Genomic DNA, 20,291 nt, shown 5'->3' on the forward strand with positions numbered 1-20,291 from the left:
CGTCATCTGTCTTAAATTTACCTGGTTAGTCTCTAAATTATTTGGGGACCATTAATACATTTTATATTTCTTTTCTTTCTCTCACAGTATTTAGCACAGTGCTAAATATACAGTTGGTGTTCAATCAGCGCAACAAACTGATGCTTTGAAACGCAGATTTGTAAAAGAGTTTTGTCAACCTAGATATTTAAGCAGCAGGTATAGGAATTTCTAGATATACTCATATCAGTTATGTTTCTAATGAAGATAAAAAGATGATAATAAAATTAATTGAAGAGTAGATGAGATAGTACAGAGGTGGCATAAATGTAGTTGAATTCTTTTCAGACCACACAAACTGATACGGATGAGTATATAACTCATTCTAAAATATAGGAATTAAGCTTCATATTAGATTCCATAAAGCTAAATTTCAAAGTCATTGCCCCTTTTTTGCTGCTTATAGTAGTGTTTTCTATAAAGGGTGACACCCAAACACAAAAATATTTTTAAAAAGGCCCTAAATCTGATCAAGAATTTTACTAAGATCTGCAGAATAATAATTAAATCTTCATTCATACTTTTATAATGACTCATACAATAAAAGTCAGGGATAGTCAAAGGAATATTGTGAAAATGATTTAACTTACTGACCAGGACTAGCCAGGTGAGCAAACTATTCCTTCTGTGTTTTGGAACTGGCGAAGCTTTATTAATGGTTTAAGGCCATGAAGGTGTCATTTATTAAATGCAACCCTCAGAGTTAAAAAGAGTAGACAGATTTATTTATATATTAGGAAAAAATGCACTTAATGAAGATCTGCTCAGTTAAAAAAAATGTCATTTAGTAATTTCAAAAAATCCAAACCACACTGGCAATTACCAATAACCTTGAAATACCTCCACTGTAATCTCCTTTGGGGCTACGGGCCACTTGTGTTCATATTTTTCTTTCACAGTTTGCTCCGTGTTAGCAGTTGGATTTGCATTCTCAACACGCACTCCATGGCTTGGTTTACCCACCAGATTTTGAACAGATTTTACCATATTCTTTAAATCCTCTGGATAAGGAGTTGGATATCGTTTTAGGTTTATTTCAACCTAGAAGTTTATAAAAAGAAATTTAACATAAAAATACCTTCAGCAAGCATGTTCACAAAACTACTCCATTTTATGTGCAGTAGTATAACCAAATGCAATATAGTGAGTGTTGAGCTGGCTGAAAAACTGTGTTGTAGAGTGGAACACAGTCTTTACACATTTTGCCTCCTAGGACTTCTCCCCACCCCTGGTCACCCTTCTAGATTAAAAACAATTTTGGATTTTATCCTATGTTTAGACCTACTCTATAAATGGTTGAAATAGCAGTAGGTCAAACACTTGAAAAATTTCTGAATCTCTGAAAAATTTAATCAAGTTACTATCAGCTGTATTTATACTTTAGAGGCTATTCTCTGCACTATCTTTATTTATAAATAACTATTTTGACATTAGAAATATCTTTGAAATATCAATGCAGGTCATGCAATGAGACTCTAAAAGATTTACAAGTAGAGTTATCATTTATTGAAAAAAATGGGGAGTTGACAGTATCTATTAATATCATCGAATATACACCAGGTCTATGTTAATCAGCATGTTACATCAAAAGATAAGGTAGTTAATTCTTGTTAATAACTTAAACACCTTTACAGAGGTTTTTAAGTTAGTTTTTACCCTAATATAGTAACATGCATTATAGGTTACATCTTACAATAAAGAGGAAAAAAAAATTGAGAACTTTGCCTAAGATATTCTAGGCAAATATGTAAATTTTGGCTGCTTTTTATTGAGAGATTTATTTCCATTCTTGAATTCATTTTTGGCATATGAATCTCACTTTAGGGAATATATGTATATTAATTATTATTCTTCACATTTAATTTAGAGAGAGAAAATATGAGACATTCCATATAGAATATTCTACCATCAGAGTGCTTAAAATGTATTTAAAATGGCATAGATATAAATTATCCAGGCTGATTAAAATGGAGTAGGAGGAAAAATAGGGGCATATTTACTTGGCTTGGTTTATTCTAATAGCCAAGTCTTTTTGCATCTGAGTAGAATCAACTTTACAAAATGGAATGATTTATGTGACTGTGGTGAGTATGTGTTGTGGAAAATGTGTGTGAGGGAGGTTTAGAAGTGGGCAAGAACCAACTTTACAAAATGGAATGATTTATGTGACTGTGGTGAGTATGTGTTATTAAAAATATGTGTGAGGGTGGTTTAGAAGTGACCAGAGGTGGAAGAGAAGCTGAAAGAGGAAGAAGAGAGGGGACGAGAGATTAAAAGAGAAAAGGGCTGGGCACACACAGCCCCATATCTGTGTGACACATGGAATGTAAGAAACTATGATAGTGGTATAGATCTGAGGGTTACAAACATGAATTCAAACACTTTTGCTCATCTGCAGTTTAGCAAATCCACCAACTTTGTTATTCTAGTATATTTTCCTGTGGCTCACTGTCCATATCAAATACTGGGATTAGACTTCATTAAATGATTTTTAACATTTGCTTCAGTACTAAAATAAATTATATTTCCAATTAATTTTTGGAAAGCTTATGAAAAACCAGATAATTTTGTTAGTGTAAATATCATTGAAATGTGATTTAATCCTTAATATGCTGAAACAAGGATGAAGTTAATAATATATAGAAATAAATCTACAAAAATATAACTCATGAAAATAGTTAGACTTTACCAAGAAAAGTAGACGTTGTTAGAGTGTAATATAAGTATATCTCAGGGTACTTTATAATGCATTCTTAAATAAACACAAAAAGAATGATAGCCAAGCTAGACAAAGTCCATTGGGATGCATGCATTCTTGGATCTGCTGTTTAAATTGGTATTAGAAATATTAATCACAAATTCAATCAGTTTTAAATTATATTATTGAACTTGTTTAAAAGTACTTGATATCAGAGGACTAAAAGTCAAAAAACTACATTTAGAAAATGTAAATTGTAAAATGGTATGCCTAGTATACCAATTGAGAACACCTTTTAATTTTTAATAAGTGGTGGTACATGAATGAAAAGTAATTTTCAAATAGGGCATTAAATTAAAATTCTACACATCTTAAAATATCTTCAATGTAAAATTACATTTCTAAATTGAATCAAAGGCAAAAAATGGGATGGGACATGTTCTTTCTTAATTGAATTAAATACTTCATTGAATAATGTAATCTAATTTTTGAAGATGCTGTGTCTCTGCAGACACCATTAGATGACTGTTTTCTTATGGCCATGGTGCTGAAACTTTCTGGTTATTTTATAAGCAAGTTAATGTTATATTTTGGTCACATCACTGAATATATGTGGGTACTTTATCTCTGTAAAAATATTTAATGTGGAAATAGAGTTGATTTGCCATGAAGCTAAAGAAGCTTAAGTTTTAGGGTATATTACCTTCATGGGCTCTTTCAAAGCCTTATAAGGGGCCCTACTTATGTATTTACGTGGCTTTTTTATATTCTTTTCCTTAAAGAGGCTCCTTTCCAAATTGTGGAAAATCATGAAATCTGGAATTGTTCCACCTATACAATAAGTTCCTTGCTTCCCATTTGTTAGTCTACCAGCAGAATTGACTGGAAGACCTAAATTTTACCCCCAACTAGCTGTAAGCCACAAATCTGACCAGTTTCTATTTGTGTAAAATAAGTAGATGGAATGATAATATTTAGGGTTAATTCAGAACTCAAATAAGATAAATGTGAAAGTTCTTTGAAAATATACAGTTTCTATGCAGAGATTAGATACTATTTCTAATATCAGATTCTACTTAGGTATTTTTAAAATCTGGAGTCTTTGAGCAATTCAGGTCTATTATATATATGTCTAACCATAATATCTATAACTGGATCTTTTCCAGGTTGTATGCACCAATATCATTTATTCAAATCTGCCATCTGCCAGGCACTATGCAAAGTGTTTTATAAGGATAAATAATTTATTATTAGTTATTATTTTTATATAAATAATAAAAACATCATTTACCAAATAGATTTAAATATGAATAATAGTCATAATTAATAACATTAATTAAAATCTATAATAGATTACATTTCATAACCCACTGTAGTATCTGCCCCCATTTTACAGAAGGAAAACAGGGGTTCAGATGGTGTAAGTTGAAAGTCATACAGCTTTAGGTATCAATGCCCAGATTCAAGCTCAGGTTTTTGACTCCAAAGCTTATGCTTCACAAGTGCTACCTGGTTCAGAGCTACTCTCTGGTATAGGTGCAGCACATATTGTACAATCTTGTGGAATAAATAGTGTAAATCTAAAATGTGAATTTTATTGAGTTAAATAAGATAATGTCAATGTTTAAAACATGAAGTTAATATATTAAAAATGAAAACAGTATTTTATAATTCTGTTATGTTGATAACCTCTCTAAAAGCATATTTTATACCCTTTTAGAGATTGTTTTGCCTCTCTATTTTCCAACTCATGTGTGATGTGCTTCTGAAATGAATAAACATGGTCATAAATACAATTATATTTATATTCAGTAAAGCTCAAATACAAAAGCAGTTTCTTTATATTTCTAAATATATAAGCTATAAATATTCCCTTATTCTAATATGGGACATATATAATAGATGGTAAAAATTTGTCAGTTATGTTCTTAGTAAAATATTGTGTTTGTCACTCACCATAAAGTATTTGCTCATTTTACATATACATTTTTATTAAAATGCAAGATTTTTACTGAAATGTTATTTTATCTTAATTTTGAAAAATAGAAGTGTTTCACAACATTATATATATCTTAGACCTTAAAAAAAGTGCAGTAAATGCAAATAGTAGCTGCAAGATGTTGGAGACTCCCAAAGATTTGGCAATGAAGAATTAATGTTAACAGCTAAGGGATTTAGAAATGATATCACAAATTCACATAGAAGTATGCTTTTCTTATATAATGATTAAAATATAATTTGATTTGATTGTAAATTCCAGTAAGAGAAATAATAGTTAATGCTTTGGTTGTTAGTTGTTAAATATCTTATTCTAGGAATTAATTGGAACATTTTATAGTAAGGAAACCTATAGCAGTTTCAGTTAGGATTCTCAGCTTGCCTTATATTGTAGACAGAATATAAGCCACAGAATAAGAATCTAGTCCACTATATGTGGATGATAAAGTTTATAAAGAATAGTGCTCTTCTACATCCCATTAAGATTTTCTTTTTCATTAAACTCTTAAACACCCCACCAACTGAGATAAGTAAGTCCTTTTGCCAGAGTTCCCAGGCCAATCTTCTCTTACAGGAATTCTCATTATCTGTGCCTTCAAATTAAAGGGAAATTGATGCTTTTCAATAGATGTCCGTCTTTGTGCTCAAAATCCACTCTCAGCAAATTTCAAATGCAATCTCATGCTGTTTTAAGAATCTAGCTTTAGTTATTCAGTCTCTCCTAGAACTGATATTACAGAAAAATGTGTGTATGTCTGGGGACAATTTAGATTGCATCAGTAGTGTCATCAACATTCTGCCCAACTATTGGTATTCCCACACTTTGAGAGAAAAACCTTAAAAATAAAAACATAAAAATGAAGTACCCAGCTCAAAAACCATGCCAGCTATCCCACCAGTAGGCATCTCATATTGATGTTCCCTCCCCCTCCGACTCAGTTCTTCCCTCCCCATTGCCAATGTCAATATGCACAAAGGTTAAACTGGGATCAAACACTGGCAATTGAAAGGTTTCTAGATGATCAACATTTCTTACCCCACATCATGCAGAACATACCCCATAAACCACTGTTCCAAGGTTGCTTCTACATAGGGGATTCTCCTACCCCAGACACCTAGGCCTACCTGTCTGCCACTTAGAGAGGGAAGAGTGGTGGATTGTGCTGCTACTGGCAATGGAGAACACAGGCTCCTTTCCTGCTGGAGGCCACTTATACAACCCCATGCCAGCTGTGGGTCATTCTGGGGGACGGGCATTTCTTGGATCTGCTGATCACACCTGGCCCATGGTGTGCAGCAATCGCCAGACAGTCTGGCAGGTTGGAGAGTAATCCCACGCTGGCCCCTTTCCCAGGGGGCTTGGCAGGAGTGATCCTGTGGGAGAAGGAATCTCCATTTTCTGGGAGAAAGAGGAGCACTGTAGCAAAACTTTCACTTTATCATTTTTCTATTCTTGATTTTTTTTTTTTCATTCTGGGTAATGCATTTAAAACAACCATCAGAAAATTCGTTTTAACTCTGTGTGATAAAACAGTACCAGTGTCACACAAAACCAAAGGGTCTCAATTTCTTCACACAATGCAGCATTCATACTACATTAAACACACGGTAAGTAGGGCATTATACTCTAGTCCATTCGGAAGTTAATGCCACAGGTCAGCAGTTCCTTTTAAAATTTTATGTAAATTAAAGGTAAAATGAAAATGGTGCTAAATTTAATGTATATGTAATGAGCCAGAAAAGTATAATTTCATGTAAGATTTCAGCATATTCCATTCATCATGCTTCCATAATGATTTATTTAGACGTTTGCTTGTATTCTAATTTGTCCAATAACCAATGGCATTGGAAATACTCAAATTAGTCAAAACCAAGTAGTCTGAGATTTTGGAAACATGTATTATTTCCCCAATATATAAAATAAATCAAATATAAATAAACATAGAGAAAATGTACTCTAAAGTATAATGAGCCTACTCTCATTATAATCAAACCTGATCACATAACACACAAACAGGGCTTCTAAATGTCTGTTTGCATTTACTATATTTTATGTTTTCATTGACACATATACCAAAGTATATTAAGTGTACTCTTTTCTTCTTAGAGCCTTTGAATTAGGTTTTTTTTTCTTTTTTTAAGGAAGAATTATGTAGTTTTTGACATTCAATGAAGTAAAAGAATGAATCAGAGGTCCAGGATAGAATGCATCATCCATTGGTTCTGGATTTAACATATAAAATCCTTACAAGAAGAACTAAAATGTTCTAAAGGTCTTTTTTCTTGTTTTAGTTAAAAATGTCTCTTTGGTTATTAGACAGCACTAATCAACCATTCAGAAACATTTTTTTTTTAAGCCCAAATCTTTAACACAATTGTTATTTTGATTTGGGAATCTATTTTGAGTTCTTCACAATGATACAGGTAGGCTTTGTCAATTACAGTAAGGTTCTAGGGTGTGCTGGTTCAAGACAAAGGTTTAGAAAATGTGGGAAGGAGGAGACAGAGAAGAACATGTCTCACAATCCAGATCTATTAATAGGATGCATATACAATTAGTTAGGTAATTAGTCACCAAGGGTGAGAGCTGTTAGTACCCATGATGGAAAAAGTGCAAAAATAATATAAAAATGATGAGAGATTCAAGATGTTGCCATGATGATAAGATGAAGACCTGATGTTAATATAATCCATATAAATTATGACATTTTCAAATTTATATGATGGAAAAATATAGATTTAAAAATTCTGACCTTGTTACTTAGATTAGTGCCAATAAAGGATTTTTAAAAATATGTTTTATGGTGAAAATTTTTAAGCAATTTTCCTTAAGGGATACCACCTGCTATTAGGCACTCACCTAAGTTTAAATGAAAAACTTGTTCTCACACTTAAGAAAATTCATAACGTCTTCTCAAACATTCCAGAGACGTAGAATCCTTCCAAAATTTTAAGGCAATGTAATATATCAATCCACTGGCTCTTTCATGTATGTGGAGTTTGACTTCATACAGTCTGAATGATGCCCTGCTTTGCTCAGTGGTTAAAAAAAAGCATTTCAGTGTTTCAAAGATGTAGTAGTAAGGTATTAGGTGAAGCCCATTACCCAGACTTTTTGTTAGTTTTTTTGTTTTTTTTTTTGGTTTTTTTGCTTTCTCTCAGCTTGAATCTCTCATGTTGCTATTCTGTAAGATGGGGTGGTTTGTGAAATTTGCTCAGTCAGGATGTTGCCTCATTCTGAAGCAGAGCAGTGCTTCCAAAATCACATCCTGCTATAAGAAAAAGTACCGCCATGAGACTTGAAGATGTATCTGACCTTCTAGCAGAGGTCAGTCAGTGAGTCCCAAAGTCTATCTGAATAATAACAATGAACAAACTAAAATAATGAGAAGAAATAGGAAACAAAAATTAAAAGGTTCACCTTAACTTTCCCAGCATTTTCGTCATCTTCCTTTTTTTCTTCAAATTCAAAGGCAACAGTCATGCGTTGTTGTCTCTGTTCTTCCCATAGTGTAGGGTTAAAGCTGTCACTGTCTGACTGGAAATCTACAGTTAGATTCCAAAGTGTTACTTTTTTTTTTTTTTACATAAATTGTTATTTAATAGAACTTACTATACCATGCAAGAAAATGGTGATAGGTACTAAAAACAAATATAAAAATAAAAAAAAGAAAAGAAAAAAATAAAGGGATAGAAAGAAAGAAGCAAGTAAAGAAAGAATGAAAGGAAAAAAAGGGAAAATTTCTCTTGATATTTGTTAAATAGTCTGTTAACATCTTAACTCAAATTCAGCTTTGCAAAGTGTACATTAATTATATATTGGGGTTGAGAAGTTTTCCAGTGTAGAGAATGGGCATAGCATAATAATGATAAAAGAGAGAGCTAGATTAAGTATTTTAAACTTTTATCTCCTTTAATTTGCAAAACAGCATAAAGGTAGTACTAATATAATCCTCAATTTAATAATGAGAAAACTATTGTTGAATTTCGAGAGACTTGTTCAAAGTCATGCAGCTTCTTCATGGCCAATGCAGGATTTTATTTCATGTCCTGTGACTACACAGTCCATAAATGTAATCAGTAATCTGTATTACGGTATTATAAAAGATACTATATAACACTGCTTTGCAATAAATGGTCTAAGATTTCAAACTTTTTTGTTGTAGTTTTGTGTGTCTGGTTGGGGCGCAATGTAGTGGTGCTAGGTTTTACCATGCTAGGTGCATGGTAAAAAACATGGAAAATGAAGTCTTTAAGATTTGGGTCTCAATTAGTTTAAATATGTCTCAAATTAACAGGGAAAAGAAATGGTTTATCCTACTTTAATTTACATGCTGGTTAATGGTAATATCTTCTTTGCAACATCATTGTGAAGATCACATTAAAAGGCAATAAAAGCACTTTTGTTCAGTTGCTATGTCATATCCTGCTCTTTGTGACCCCATGCACTATAGCACATCAGGCTCCTCTGTCCTCCATTGTCTCCCAGCGTTTGCTCAAATTCATGTCTAATAAAAGCTCTTAGTTTAGGCTAAATTCTTTCCCAACACATGAACTTTATTATATATAAAACTTTATTTCAAGGAGTTCTGAAAGTTGGTTTTCTGCATGAAAAGTGAAAAAAGTGACTTGCTTAAAGTTCAAGAAAACTTTTCTGTTACAAGCTCTGCTCTCCTCAAAGGACAACAAAACAAAACAAATTAGGCGAATTTCTTAACATCCCATCCTACTTAACTAGGTCTACTTCACTCCCTGGAACAAATTAGGGATTTAATCTTTGAGGCTAGATCTCAGAAAGGGCTTCCCTGGTTGCCCAGAGGGTAAAGCATCTGCCCACAATGCGGGAGACCTGGGTTCAATCCCTGTGTCGAGAAATAACTGGCAAATATGAGACACTTTTCATTTTCTCCTATATCTTTTCAAAATGAAATGTTCTGTTAATCTAGGGATATTAAAAAAGAAATGTAAGTAAAATTACATGAATAAAACATAATCTTTACTTAAGATTCTTCTTATAACTATGTAAACATAGTGGATTTTTCTTTCATAAATTCTAAAAGATCAATTTTACTGAAGCCTGAAAAATACTTGAGATACTTGGATGCAATTTCAAAAGCAACAGGCAAACCATTTGTTTCCAAGGCAAACCATTCAATATCACGGTAATCCAAATCTATGCCCCGGCCAGTAATGCTGAAGAAATGATGTTGAATGGTTCTATGAAGACCTACAAGACCTTCTAGAACTAACACCCAAAAAAGATGTCCTTTTCATCATAGGGGACTGGAATGCAAAAGTAGGAAGTCAAGAGATACCCAGAGTAACAGGCAAGTTTGGCCTTGGAGTAAAAAATGAAGCAGGGCAAATGCTAACAGTTTTGCCAAGAGAATGCACTGGTCATAGCAAAAACCCTTTTGCAACAACACAAGAAATGACTCTACACATGGACATCACCAGATGGTCAATACTGAAATCAGATTGATTTTAATCTTTGCAGCCAATGATGGAGAAGCTCTTAGTCAGCAAAAACAAGACCAGCAGCTGACTGTGGCTCAGATCATGAGCTCCTTATTGCAAAATTCAGACATAAATTGAAGAAAGTAGGGCAAACCACTAGACCATTCAGGTATGACCTAAGTCAAATTCCTTATTATTATACAGTAGAAGTGACAAGTAGATTCAAGACAGAAACTGTCTACCAGGCACTCTGTCTATCAGGAACATTTCAAACAAAGATGGGCTCATTAAAGGACAGAAGTGGTATGGACCTAACAGAAGCAGAAGATATTAAGAAGAGGTGGCAAGAATACACAGAAGAACTATACAAAAAACATCTTCACAACCCAGATAATCATGATGGTACGCTCACTCACCTAGAGCCAGACATCCTGGAATGCAAAGTCAAGTGGGCCTTAAGAAGCATCACTATGAACAAAGATAGTGGAGGTGATGGAATTTCAGTTGAGCTATTTCAAACCCTAAAAGATGATGCTGTGAAAATGCCAGCAAACTTCGAAAACTCAGCAGTGGCCATGGGACTGGACAAGTTAAGTTTTCATTCCAATCCCAAAGAAAGGCAATGCCAAAGAATGCTCAGACTACCACACAATTGCACTCATCTCACATGCTAGCAAAGTAATGCTCAAAATTTTCCAAGCCAGTCTTCAATGGTATGTGAACTATGAACTTCCAGATGTTCAAGCTGGTTTTAGAAAAGGCAGAGGAACCAGAAATCCAATTGCCAAAATCCACTGATTATCGAAAAAGCAAGAGAGTTCCAGAAAATCATCTATTTCTGCTTTATTGACTATGCCTAGAGCCTTTGACTGTGTGGACCACAACAAACTGTGGAAAATTCTTCAAGAGATGGGAATACCAGACCACCTGACCTGCCTCTTGAGAAATCTGTATGCAGGTCAGGAAGAGACAGTTAGAACTGGACATTGAACAACAGACTGGTTCCAAATAGGAAAAGGAGTACGTCAAGGCTGTATAGTGTCACCCTGCTTATTTAACTTATATGCAGAGTACATCATGAGAAACTCTGGGCTGGATGAAGCACAAGCTGGAATCAAGACTGCCAGGAGAAATATTGCCAGGAGAAACTTCAGATATGCAGATGACACCACACTTGTGGCAGAAAGCAAAGAACTAAAGAGCTTCTTGATGAAAGTGAAAGATGAGAGTGAAAAAGTTGGCTTAAAACTCAACACCCAGAAAACTAATATCATGGCATCTGGTCCCATCACTTCATGGCAAATAGATGGGGAAACAGTGACAGACTTTATTTTGGGGGGCTCCAAAATCACTGCAGATGGTGACTGCAGCCATGAAATTAAAAGATGCTTACTTCTTTTAGAAGAAGAAAAGTTATGACCAACCTAGACAGCATATTAAAAAGCAGAGACATTACTTTGCCAACAAAGGTCCGACTAGTCAAAGCTATGGTTTTTCCAGTAGCCATGTATGGATGTGAGAGTTGGACTATAAAGGAAGTTGAGTGCCAAAGAACAGATGCTTTTGAACTGTGGTATTGGAGAAGACTCTAGAGAGTCCCTTGGACTGCAGGGAGATCTAATCAGTCCATCCTAATGGAAATCAGGCTTGAATATTCATTGGAAGGACTGATGCTGAAGCTGAAACTCCAATACTTTGGCCACCTGATGTGAAGAACTGACTCATTGGAAAAGACCCTGAGGCTGGGGAAAGATTGAAGGCAGAATGAGAAGGGGACAACAGGGTATGAGATGGCTGAATGGCATCTCCAACTCAATGGACACGAGTTTGAGTAAACTCCGGGAGTTGGTGATGGAGAGGGAGGCCTCACGTGTTGCAGTCCATGGGGTCACAAATAGTTTAACATGATTTACTGAACTGAACTGAATGTTTAGTTAAGCAGTCTCGTGCCTTTCAATTCACCAAGATAAGATATTGCTCCTAAAAGTCAATGTTATTTTCATGATGAATATAAAGAGGAAGAGTTATGTTATTGAAATTTCACATATTAATAAAATATTATAGTATGGAAGATAAGATTTATGCTTGGAATTAGCTCCCAAATGATTTATGTGGCATGCCCTTGTGCTAGTATTGGCCAGAGTCAGAATAAAATTAATCCCTTTCATCCATAATCATACAAGTATAGGAGAAATTTCTACTGAATGTTTACCTTCATCACCACGAGGTTGCTGGGGAAACATGTAGTTAGTCAATACTCTTTGCTTTGTTTCTGGATGGGCTTCAGTTTGTAAAGGGATAAGGGCTTTGGACTGGAAGCAAAGGATATAAATTAGATTAATAATATTAGAAATATAAAGAATATTTCTTTTATATAAGATAAAGGTCAACAGTCTGGCCTCAGTGTGTTGAATGAACAGTTAAAATAAAAGTAAGGAAAAAATAACAAAAAAATAAAAGATAAGATAAAATAAGACTACTGTAGAGGAATACTTTGAAATGATAAGGGTTTCGTAGTGAGATTTTCTTTTTATTATATTCTTTTTCAAAACCTATTCATCTTACAATGCCTGTTTTTACCTTGAAGAGACCAAAATGTGTTAAACTGTTTCAACTAAGTAAACTTTTGGTATAGTTCTATAAGTTCATGAACTGTTGTCTTAAAAAGGCAAATGGAATTTGCTATTAAGTTCATACTATACAAGATCATCTATGAATTCAACTAAGTTAAAACATAAGCATTTACTTTTAAGAGATTTTTGTAACCAAAGACAGAGTCTACATATACATAAGCAACTGTCCTTGTATCTGATATATCACAAAGAATTTACCTATGGATAATAATATTTAATTCTCTATATTAATTCTATTTCAGAAATACAATTTTTGAACATTTTTAGAACTTTGATTTAAAACACAATATATAAACATTGAGAATAATCATATTGTTTAATAGTTTATGCTTATTTCATGACATTTATAAATAAGGGTCAAGGACAATGGCAATTTGGAATGCCAACTTGACTCATGAAACTGAGTCAGAAACACATTAAATCACTGTTCTAAATAAAAGTTAAACGATGCAGCCACTGTTCTGTTCATTCTTCCACAAGAATAATAAATCCTGATATTATGGGATTTTTTTTTAACAGTGTAAGACTGTAGAAAAGACTGTTCCCTTAGCATAGCTTGTATTGATTCCAGAAATGATTTATTTTATAATGGTATATTGATGATTTGAAAAATCTACAGTTCATTGATAACTTGAATTTGAATGACAATCTAATTCTTTACTTAGTAGATGGGAAGAAAGTGCTGTAATGACTGTAGGGATATAAACACTATTCCCACACTTACATTTAACATTTTGCAGAGGTTTAATTTTTTACAAAAATTGCTCAATACTTATGTCTGAACAATTCATTTACCAGTAATACCGCTTTTATGCTCAGAAAATAATAATAACAAACTAAATCCAAGATGATTTATTTTCATTTGGTAATTTATATTGGGGTAGGATATTTTAAAATTTTAAGATTACAAGAAAAAAGCCAAAAGAAAACAAAATATGTCAAAATGGTCTATCACTAGTTTTTGTGGTGGCAAATCAGATGCCTTTGATTGTTTTTATTTTGCAGTTAATAAAATTATTCATTAACACTCAATTACTGATTCAATTATAATCTAATTTCATAAGTGTAAGGATTAATATCATAGCAATTTCACAGAATATATTGATAAGAGCAACAAATGGTATCACAATATTTTTTAATACATTTTTAGAATTAAGTTGATTATAATTAAAAGCATGGAAAAAAGGGAACATGGAGGATAGTAACTCCCTCTTATGGGGATTGTAGTAATGATTTCTTATTCTTTACCTTCAGAGATATAATTAAAGTACATCCTCTAAGGACATATATGTATCACCTAGAAAAATGATCATTTTGTGTATTAGATTTCTGAGAAAGAAGTAGATACTAAATTGAAGTATTTTAAAGGGATGAGAATTATAGTACTGTATGTCCATAGCAATGGAATACTTATTTGAGTTGCTACCCTTATAAAAATCTCTCTTACAGGGGATAAAGAATCTGTATTTTGTAGTAATTGTCAAAGATATCTATTGAGAATTAATTAGCAATTCACCATTTCAATTAAAGTTCATTTTAATAAAATAAATCAGGTAATAAAAAATTTTACCTGATTGTCAGAAAGCCACAAAGCTGCAAGCTCCTTCAGTTTGGTAAATGAGAATGGTAAATTCTTCAATCTGCAAAAATAAGAAATTTCTAATAGCATGGATGAAGATGGATAAAGATTATTTAATGAAGAGTTATTTAAAATACTATAACTTATTTATTTCATTCTTCTCTTCACTTCTTTCTCCACTGAGTAGCCTGAGTAATCATTTAAAAGTGAAAATCTTGAGTCTACAACTCTTCAGATGATAGGATAAAACCCCAAATTGTTACCATGCCTCCTCAGACCCTCTCAGATCTGGTCCCCACAGCTTCTTTGCTACTTTTTTCCTGACAGTCCTGTCAGTGCCGCTGGCCTCCAATCAGCCTACTCCCAGGAATAGCCCAGCTCCTTTCTCTGCCTGGAATACTCTCTTCCATACTTCACTTAACTAAAATTCCACAGATTCTCTAGCTTTCAGCTGAAATGCCAGTTTCTGCAAGAAGCTTTTCTTGACTCCTCAAATTTCTTTCCCCAATCTATCCTCAAAGCACTTTTACTTCAATGACATATCTCAGTTTGAAATTATCTACAATATTTATTTGTAGTTATTTTTTGTTATGTTACTCTTTAATATCTCTTTAAAACTGTAGACTCTATGAGGGCAAGAGCCATTTCCATCTTCTTACTAAATGAATTTACAGCTCTGAATTTTACATTGGTTCCTGAAAGTGTGTCCTTTTGTTCTTCCACGCTGTATACATCGTGTAATAGATATTCAAAGAGGCAATCTTTAAAAATAGCATTTTGAGGTATATGAAATTGTATTCAATCAAAATTATCTATTAAGCTTTGGCTTCAGCCTGTGGAGGGTCAAATCACCAATTGCCTACTTCAACATAAATATGATATACCTGAATTGTGCATGATCAATATATTGTTATTACATGAATTACCATCATAGCTGGTCAGCACAGTGAATAATACAAACAAGGCACACGAGTGAGTTTATTGTTACTTTCTGCGTGTTCACTTTTGAATACAGACAAACATTTTAGATATGACTTGGAATGAAAATTTCTGTTAAATCTTTAACATGTTGGAATTCTATCAACCAAATGATGAATAAATCTATTTTGATAACAGAGATTGAAAATGTCACAATAATGAATAAGAATTTTGAAAGCAGTTAATTGTATCTCCAAAGGCACTATTAAATAATTTAACAAATATGAAAAGATATTGACAAGCCTATAAACATATCAACAGAGTGAGCATTGGCTAGGAAACTTTAGCAAGGATATAATGACCTTGCTGAGCTAATTGGTACTTGTAAAACATAAGAATATAAAGAATAAGAGATCAAATTATATCACAATTATTTTTAATAGAATTATTATACTAGCATTTATAATATTAAACCAAACTGCCATAAAAACTATTTCTAATTTTATTTATTTAGTTTAAGTTGGAAATTATAAAGTAAGATGCTATGAGAAGTGTTTACATCATGTGGAGATGAATTAAAAGTAAAATATCAATTCTGCCACATCAAAATTACATGAGGGGATAACTCTCCAGAATCATTTACAATATCCATGATAAATCATCAGGCAAATCATAAAAGTAGAATATGGAAAGAAACTGTCAGAGAAAATGTTACCCATCTTTTTTTCCCTCTTCCTGTGACCACCATTGAATGTGAAGCTTTATTTAGTATTATAACTGTCCAGTAAATTGATCACTGGAGCAATCCTATAGTTGATAGTATAAATGAATCATTGTTCCTTAACTGTAATGACAAACTTCTAAAATTTAATGAATTGAGAATATAAAATTGGAATAATCATGACTTTTAAATATCATGTAATATTTAATCTTTTATTCAAGCAGTTTATTCTCTGATAGTGATATTCAACTTTTGCCTCAGCTTTGACTGAATATTGATTTTAATCTCGGGTTAAGATTCATTTATTGCACAACATTGTAAAGCAACTATACTCTCCAAAATTAAAAAAAAATTCACTGATTAATTCATTAATTTAAAAATATTAGTTTGGTTCTATATTATATTCCAATCACTGTATTAGGAGATAGATTAGCTTATATTTCTGACCTGGTGAAGTACTTAAATTCCTAGTATTATGAGATTCTCAATGTCCTATTAATATTTTTTGCAGTAGCTTTTAGCAATGTACTGTCCCATGGTAAGCACTCATATATGCTATATTTGTTGGGTAAATAATTGCATTAGTAGTTCTAAATATGGGTCACTTAAATATTTTATAAGCATATTTTCCATATTGTGTGAATTATTAATGTATAAAATTTGAATGGGCCAAGAATTCAGGAAAAACTTCCAGCTCATCATGAAAACTCTTCCTCCAGTTTGACAATAATGGAACTTGGTTCCATTGGGGACTGTAATTGAATTCACTGGAACCCATCTTCCTATGATATCTCTATGACTGTATATATAATACTGTCCACAAGAATATAATTAGAAAATTCTGAAAAATGTCTTACTGAAAGCTGGGCACAATATTTAGTGCATCTCCTTCATTTTCCTGTCAAAGAGTCAAAACAAGAAATGGGTTGATTTGAAATGAATTACTCTTGTTGCAGTAAGCTATGAAGCTTCTTGGTCACCTTGATTTTAAAAATAAAATTCCAAAGCTTTTTAAAAATGTTTAATTCTGTACATGAAAATATTATTGAGCTGCGGCTGCTAAGTCGCTTCAGTCGTGTCTGACTCTCTGCAACCCCATAGATGGCAGACCACCTGGCTCCTCTGTCCCTGGGATTCTCCAGGCAAGAACACTGGAGTGGGTTGCTATTTCCTTCTCCAATGCATGCATGCATGCTAAAAAGTTGCTTCAGTAGTGTCCGACTCTGTGCGACCCCATGGACAGCAGCCCACCAGGCTCCTCTGTCCAAGGGGTTCTCTAGGCAGGAATACTGGAGTGGGTTGCCATTTCCTTTTCCAATTATTGAGCTACTAAATGCATTATTAGTTTTTTTTTTCCTCAGGCAAACTAACAAATAACTCCCACACTCACTGAAACTTCAGCATCTCAACATTCTCCATGATTCCATAAAAGCTAATCTTTGATAGTTTTGTTGCAGTCTCAGCTTCTCATATTATCATGTGTCTGACTGAAACTTAATGGAAACAGAGTTCAAGTAGTCTGTTCTATTCCATAACCACTTTATCTTTTTAGCAGTTATTTTTAGTCAATATTGATTTTTGTCCTTTCCTATTTGAGAACATTTGTGGTGGAGATAAAGATGAATTGCATTTTCATCTTTTTTTCCTGCCCCTTCAACAATGTAACACTTTAGTCACAAGAAGAGAACCTATTCTTTCTTTGTCCATTCTGTTCTGAACATGGCTAAATAACCATTTGGTTGTCCTTACTATAATTCACAAACCTTATGACTTTTTAGTATTAGGTTCTTGGCATTATTCTTATCAGTGTTTTGGTGGTGTGGACAGTATACATGTAACTCAGTTAATTTACTGGAGACATAAATGTATATATGAAAACATATATGTGCATACATATATACCTATGCACATATTTTTATTACCAAATTTTATAGATTTTTATTATAATTATTTTCCATGTCTTCATAATATTATGCCTTCTGCATATGGGAAGGTTTTGGCATATAATTTTTGAAATATCAGTTTAAAAATAATTTAGCTTCTGCTATTTTATAAATGAATATTTGCATATTTATATAAATGTTTGCATTCCATATATTTCATAAGACATAGAAAAAATTTCAAAATTATTGATAAAAAGGAATAATTTGCTTTTAGAAAATAATGTGATTGTGAAATGTTTGAAAAATACCTGTTGTCACTCAGATTTAAGACTCTTAGTTTCTGCATCTGTCCAATCTCTTCAGGAAGAAATTCCAGTTTATTGGAGCGTAGAGACATGACCGTTACATTCTTACAGCTTCCAATCTATAGGTAATAAAAAAAGTAAAGGATCACAGTGTAAACTATTCTTTATTAATATTTATAATTTATAAAGTGATTTGATTGATTTATAGATTTCTTTATCACTTCCAACTCAATATGTGCATTGTTTAATTTTTTATAATATGTGTATCTTTAAAATATGTTTATATAATATATTCCTTTAGATATTAAGGTAATATATATCTCATATTCTTATACATGTTACAAAGGAATAATTTTCTTTTAAATTTTATGATTAGAATACTTGTCAACTTCATTGTCTATCCAAATAAGCATTAATAATAATTGTTTATAAAAGATCATATATACTCAAAAATGAAGTCTTATTAACATTTCCTTTGCAAAAAACTAGTTTAACTTCACATTACAATAGTACTTTCATTTTTATTTATAACTTTTGTCTCTAAGACAATGATATATGGATTATTGCTCCTGATTATGAAAGCATTTAATAGGAAATGTGAAATTTAAAATATACATTACAGTTTTTTCTTGAAATAAATAAATGAAAGTCCCATTGGGAGATGAATGGTAATGAACCCTTTTGGTGGATCCTGAAGTTAAAATAATATTATGCAACATGATACTTTAGAAAACGTATTTACATGAAAACTTTCACTTATAAATTGAAATATAATTATCTCTAAATTTATGTAATAACTTCTTAAAAGCAAAATATATAAATTGTTTGCATGAATTTATTTTATTACTATTTTTGGCAATCAATATTTAAGTCAAATGCATTTCCTTGATCAAATATAAGAACTTACCCCTTGTTATTTTAAAAAGAATGATTAACAAATATATAACTCCTATATGCATTCACAGCTCAACTCATGAAGCTACACTGCTAATGCACCTGTTAAAATTTATATCCAAAACAGAGTCATTAAAAATTAATTCATAGAAATAAGTTTATTCCTCACTTCTCTGGGCAATTCTGGAAGGAAGTTCTCATCGACTGCTAATGTTCGAAGACTGTGAAGGTAGCCAATAGTAGAAGGTAGAGACTCCAGTTCATTACAGCTACAGTCAAATTCTTCTAATAAAGATAAACTGAAAAGTTAAATACATTAGTTAGACATTCTAAAAGGTCAGATGGCAAAAAAATTTTGAAAAGGCCACATGTTAAAATTCACCAACAAAAGTTATGTAGCAATTGCTTAATATTATGTAAGTTGATTTATCAGTTTAGCCAAATGGTTCACTTGGCTGAACTATTATTAATATTACTTAATAAGTGGTTCAACTTGGTAAAATAAATATAGTTCATTTTTCTCCTTTCTTAATTCACTTGTCATTTAACTGAGCCTGAGGATGACAAAAAGTTTTGTCTGCTTTTGTACAACTTAGGTGTCTCTTATAGTCAGATGCTCATAATGTATACCCTTAGAATGAATGCATGTAAGTACATGGGCAGGTAAAAAGGTATAGATGGCAGGTACAAGAATGAGAAGATAAGGGGGGCAAAATATTAACAACAAAACCACTGATTAAACGCAAAGTATTTTACTAAGCATTTTAGAGATAGAAGTAACTATTTTCCCTAAAGAAACTCTATCAGATATCTATTTTTTTAGACCTCTCTTACATATAAGGAAATAGAGGTGTAAAGAGGCTAAGCAACTAGCCCAAGGACACACAAAAGCAGGAAAGCTAGTACCTAAATGCAGACAGTGTGGCTCCACTGTATTTTCTTGCCTCTCCACCTGTGCCTTTCAGTAGCAGATGCTACAGACAGGTCACATTTCAGCCTGCAGATGTGTATTGGTTGCTTTACAAAGTATTTTAAAAAGTGGTAAACTCTATATAATGACCCAGACTTTTGATGTCTTTTGAAAAATAAGGATGATCTGCCAGTACTGGATCTTTATTCTCCCATGACAAGTAAAGAAACCAGTGTAATAGTAGCTGCCTTCAAAT

General features: G+C 32.6%; 1 protein-coding gene across 1 annotated transcript in view; it reads right to left on the minus strand.

Annotated features, from left to right (window-relative positions):
* The window catches only part of LRRC7 (leucine rich repeat containing 7), a 577,944-nt gene that overhangs the window by 102,527 nt on the left and 455,126 nt on the right, over positions 1-20,291 (minus strand). The window contains exons 12-18 of the mRNA XM_061121637.1: positions 19,295-19,424; positions 18,235-18,350; positions 14,396-14,465; positions 12,405-12,504; positions 8,157-8,281; positions 5,861-6,109; positions 880-1,080 (exon numbers count right to left, since the gene is read on the minus strand). Of these exons, the coding sequence (XP_060977620.1) occupies positions 880-1,080; positions 5,861-6,109; positions 8,157-8,281; positions 12,405-12,504; positions 14,396-14,465; positions 18,235-18,350; positions 19,295-19,424 (991 nt within the window). The remainder of the gene's footprint in view (positions 1-879; positions 1,081-5,860; positions 6,110-8,156; positions 8,282-12,404; positions 12,505-14,395; positions 14,466-18,234; positions 18,351-19,294; positions 19,425-20,291) is intronic.

This window comes from Dama dama, chromosome 20, assembly GCF_033118175.1.
Source record: "Dama dama isolate Ldn47 chromosome 20, ASM3311817v1, whole genome shotgun sequence".
Taxonomy (NCBI): Eukaryota; Metazoa; Chordata; class Mammalia; order Artiodactyla; family Cervidae; genus Dama; species Dama dama.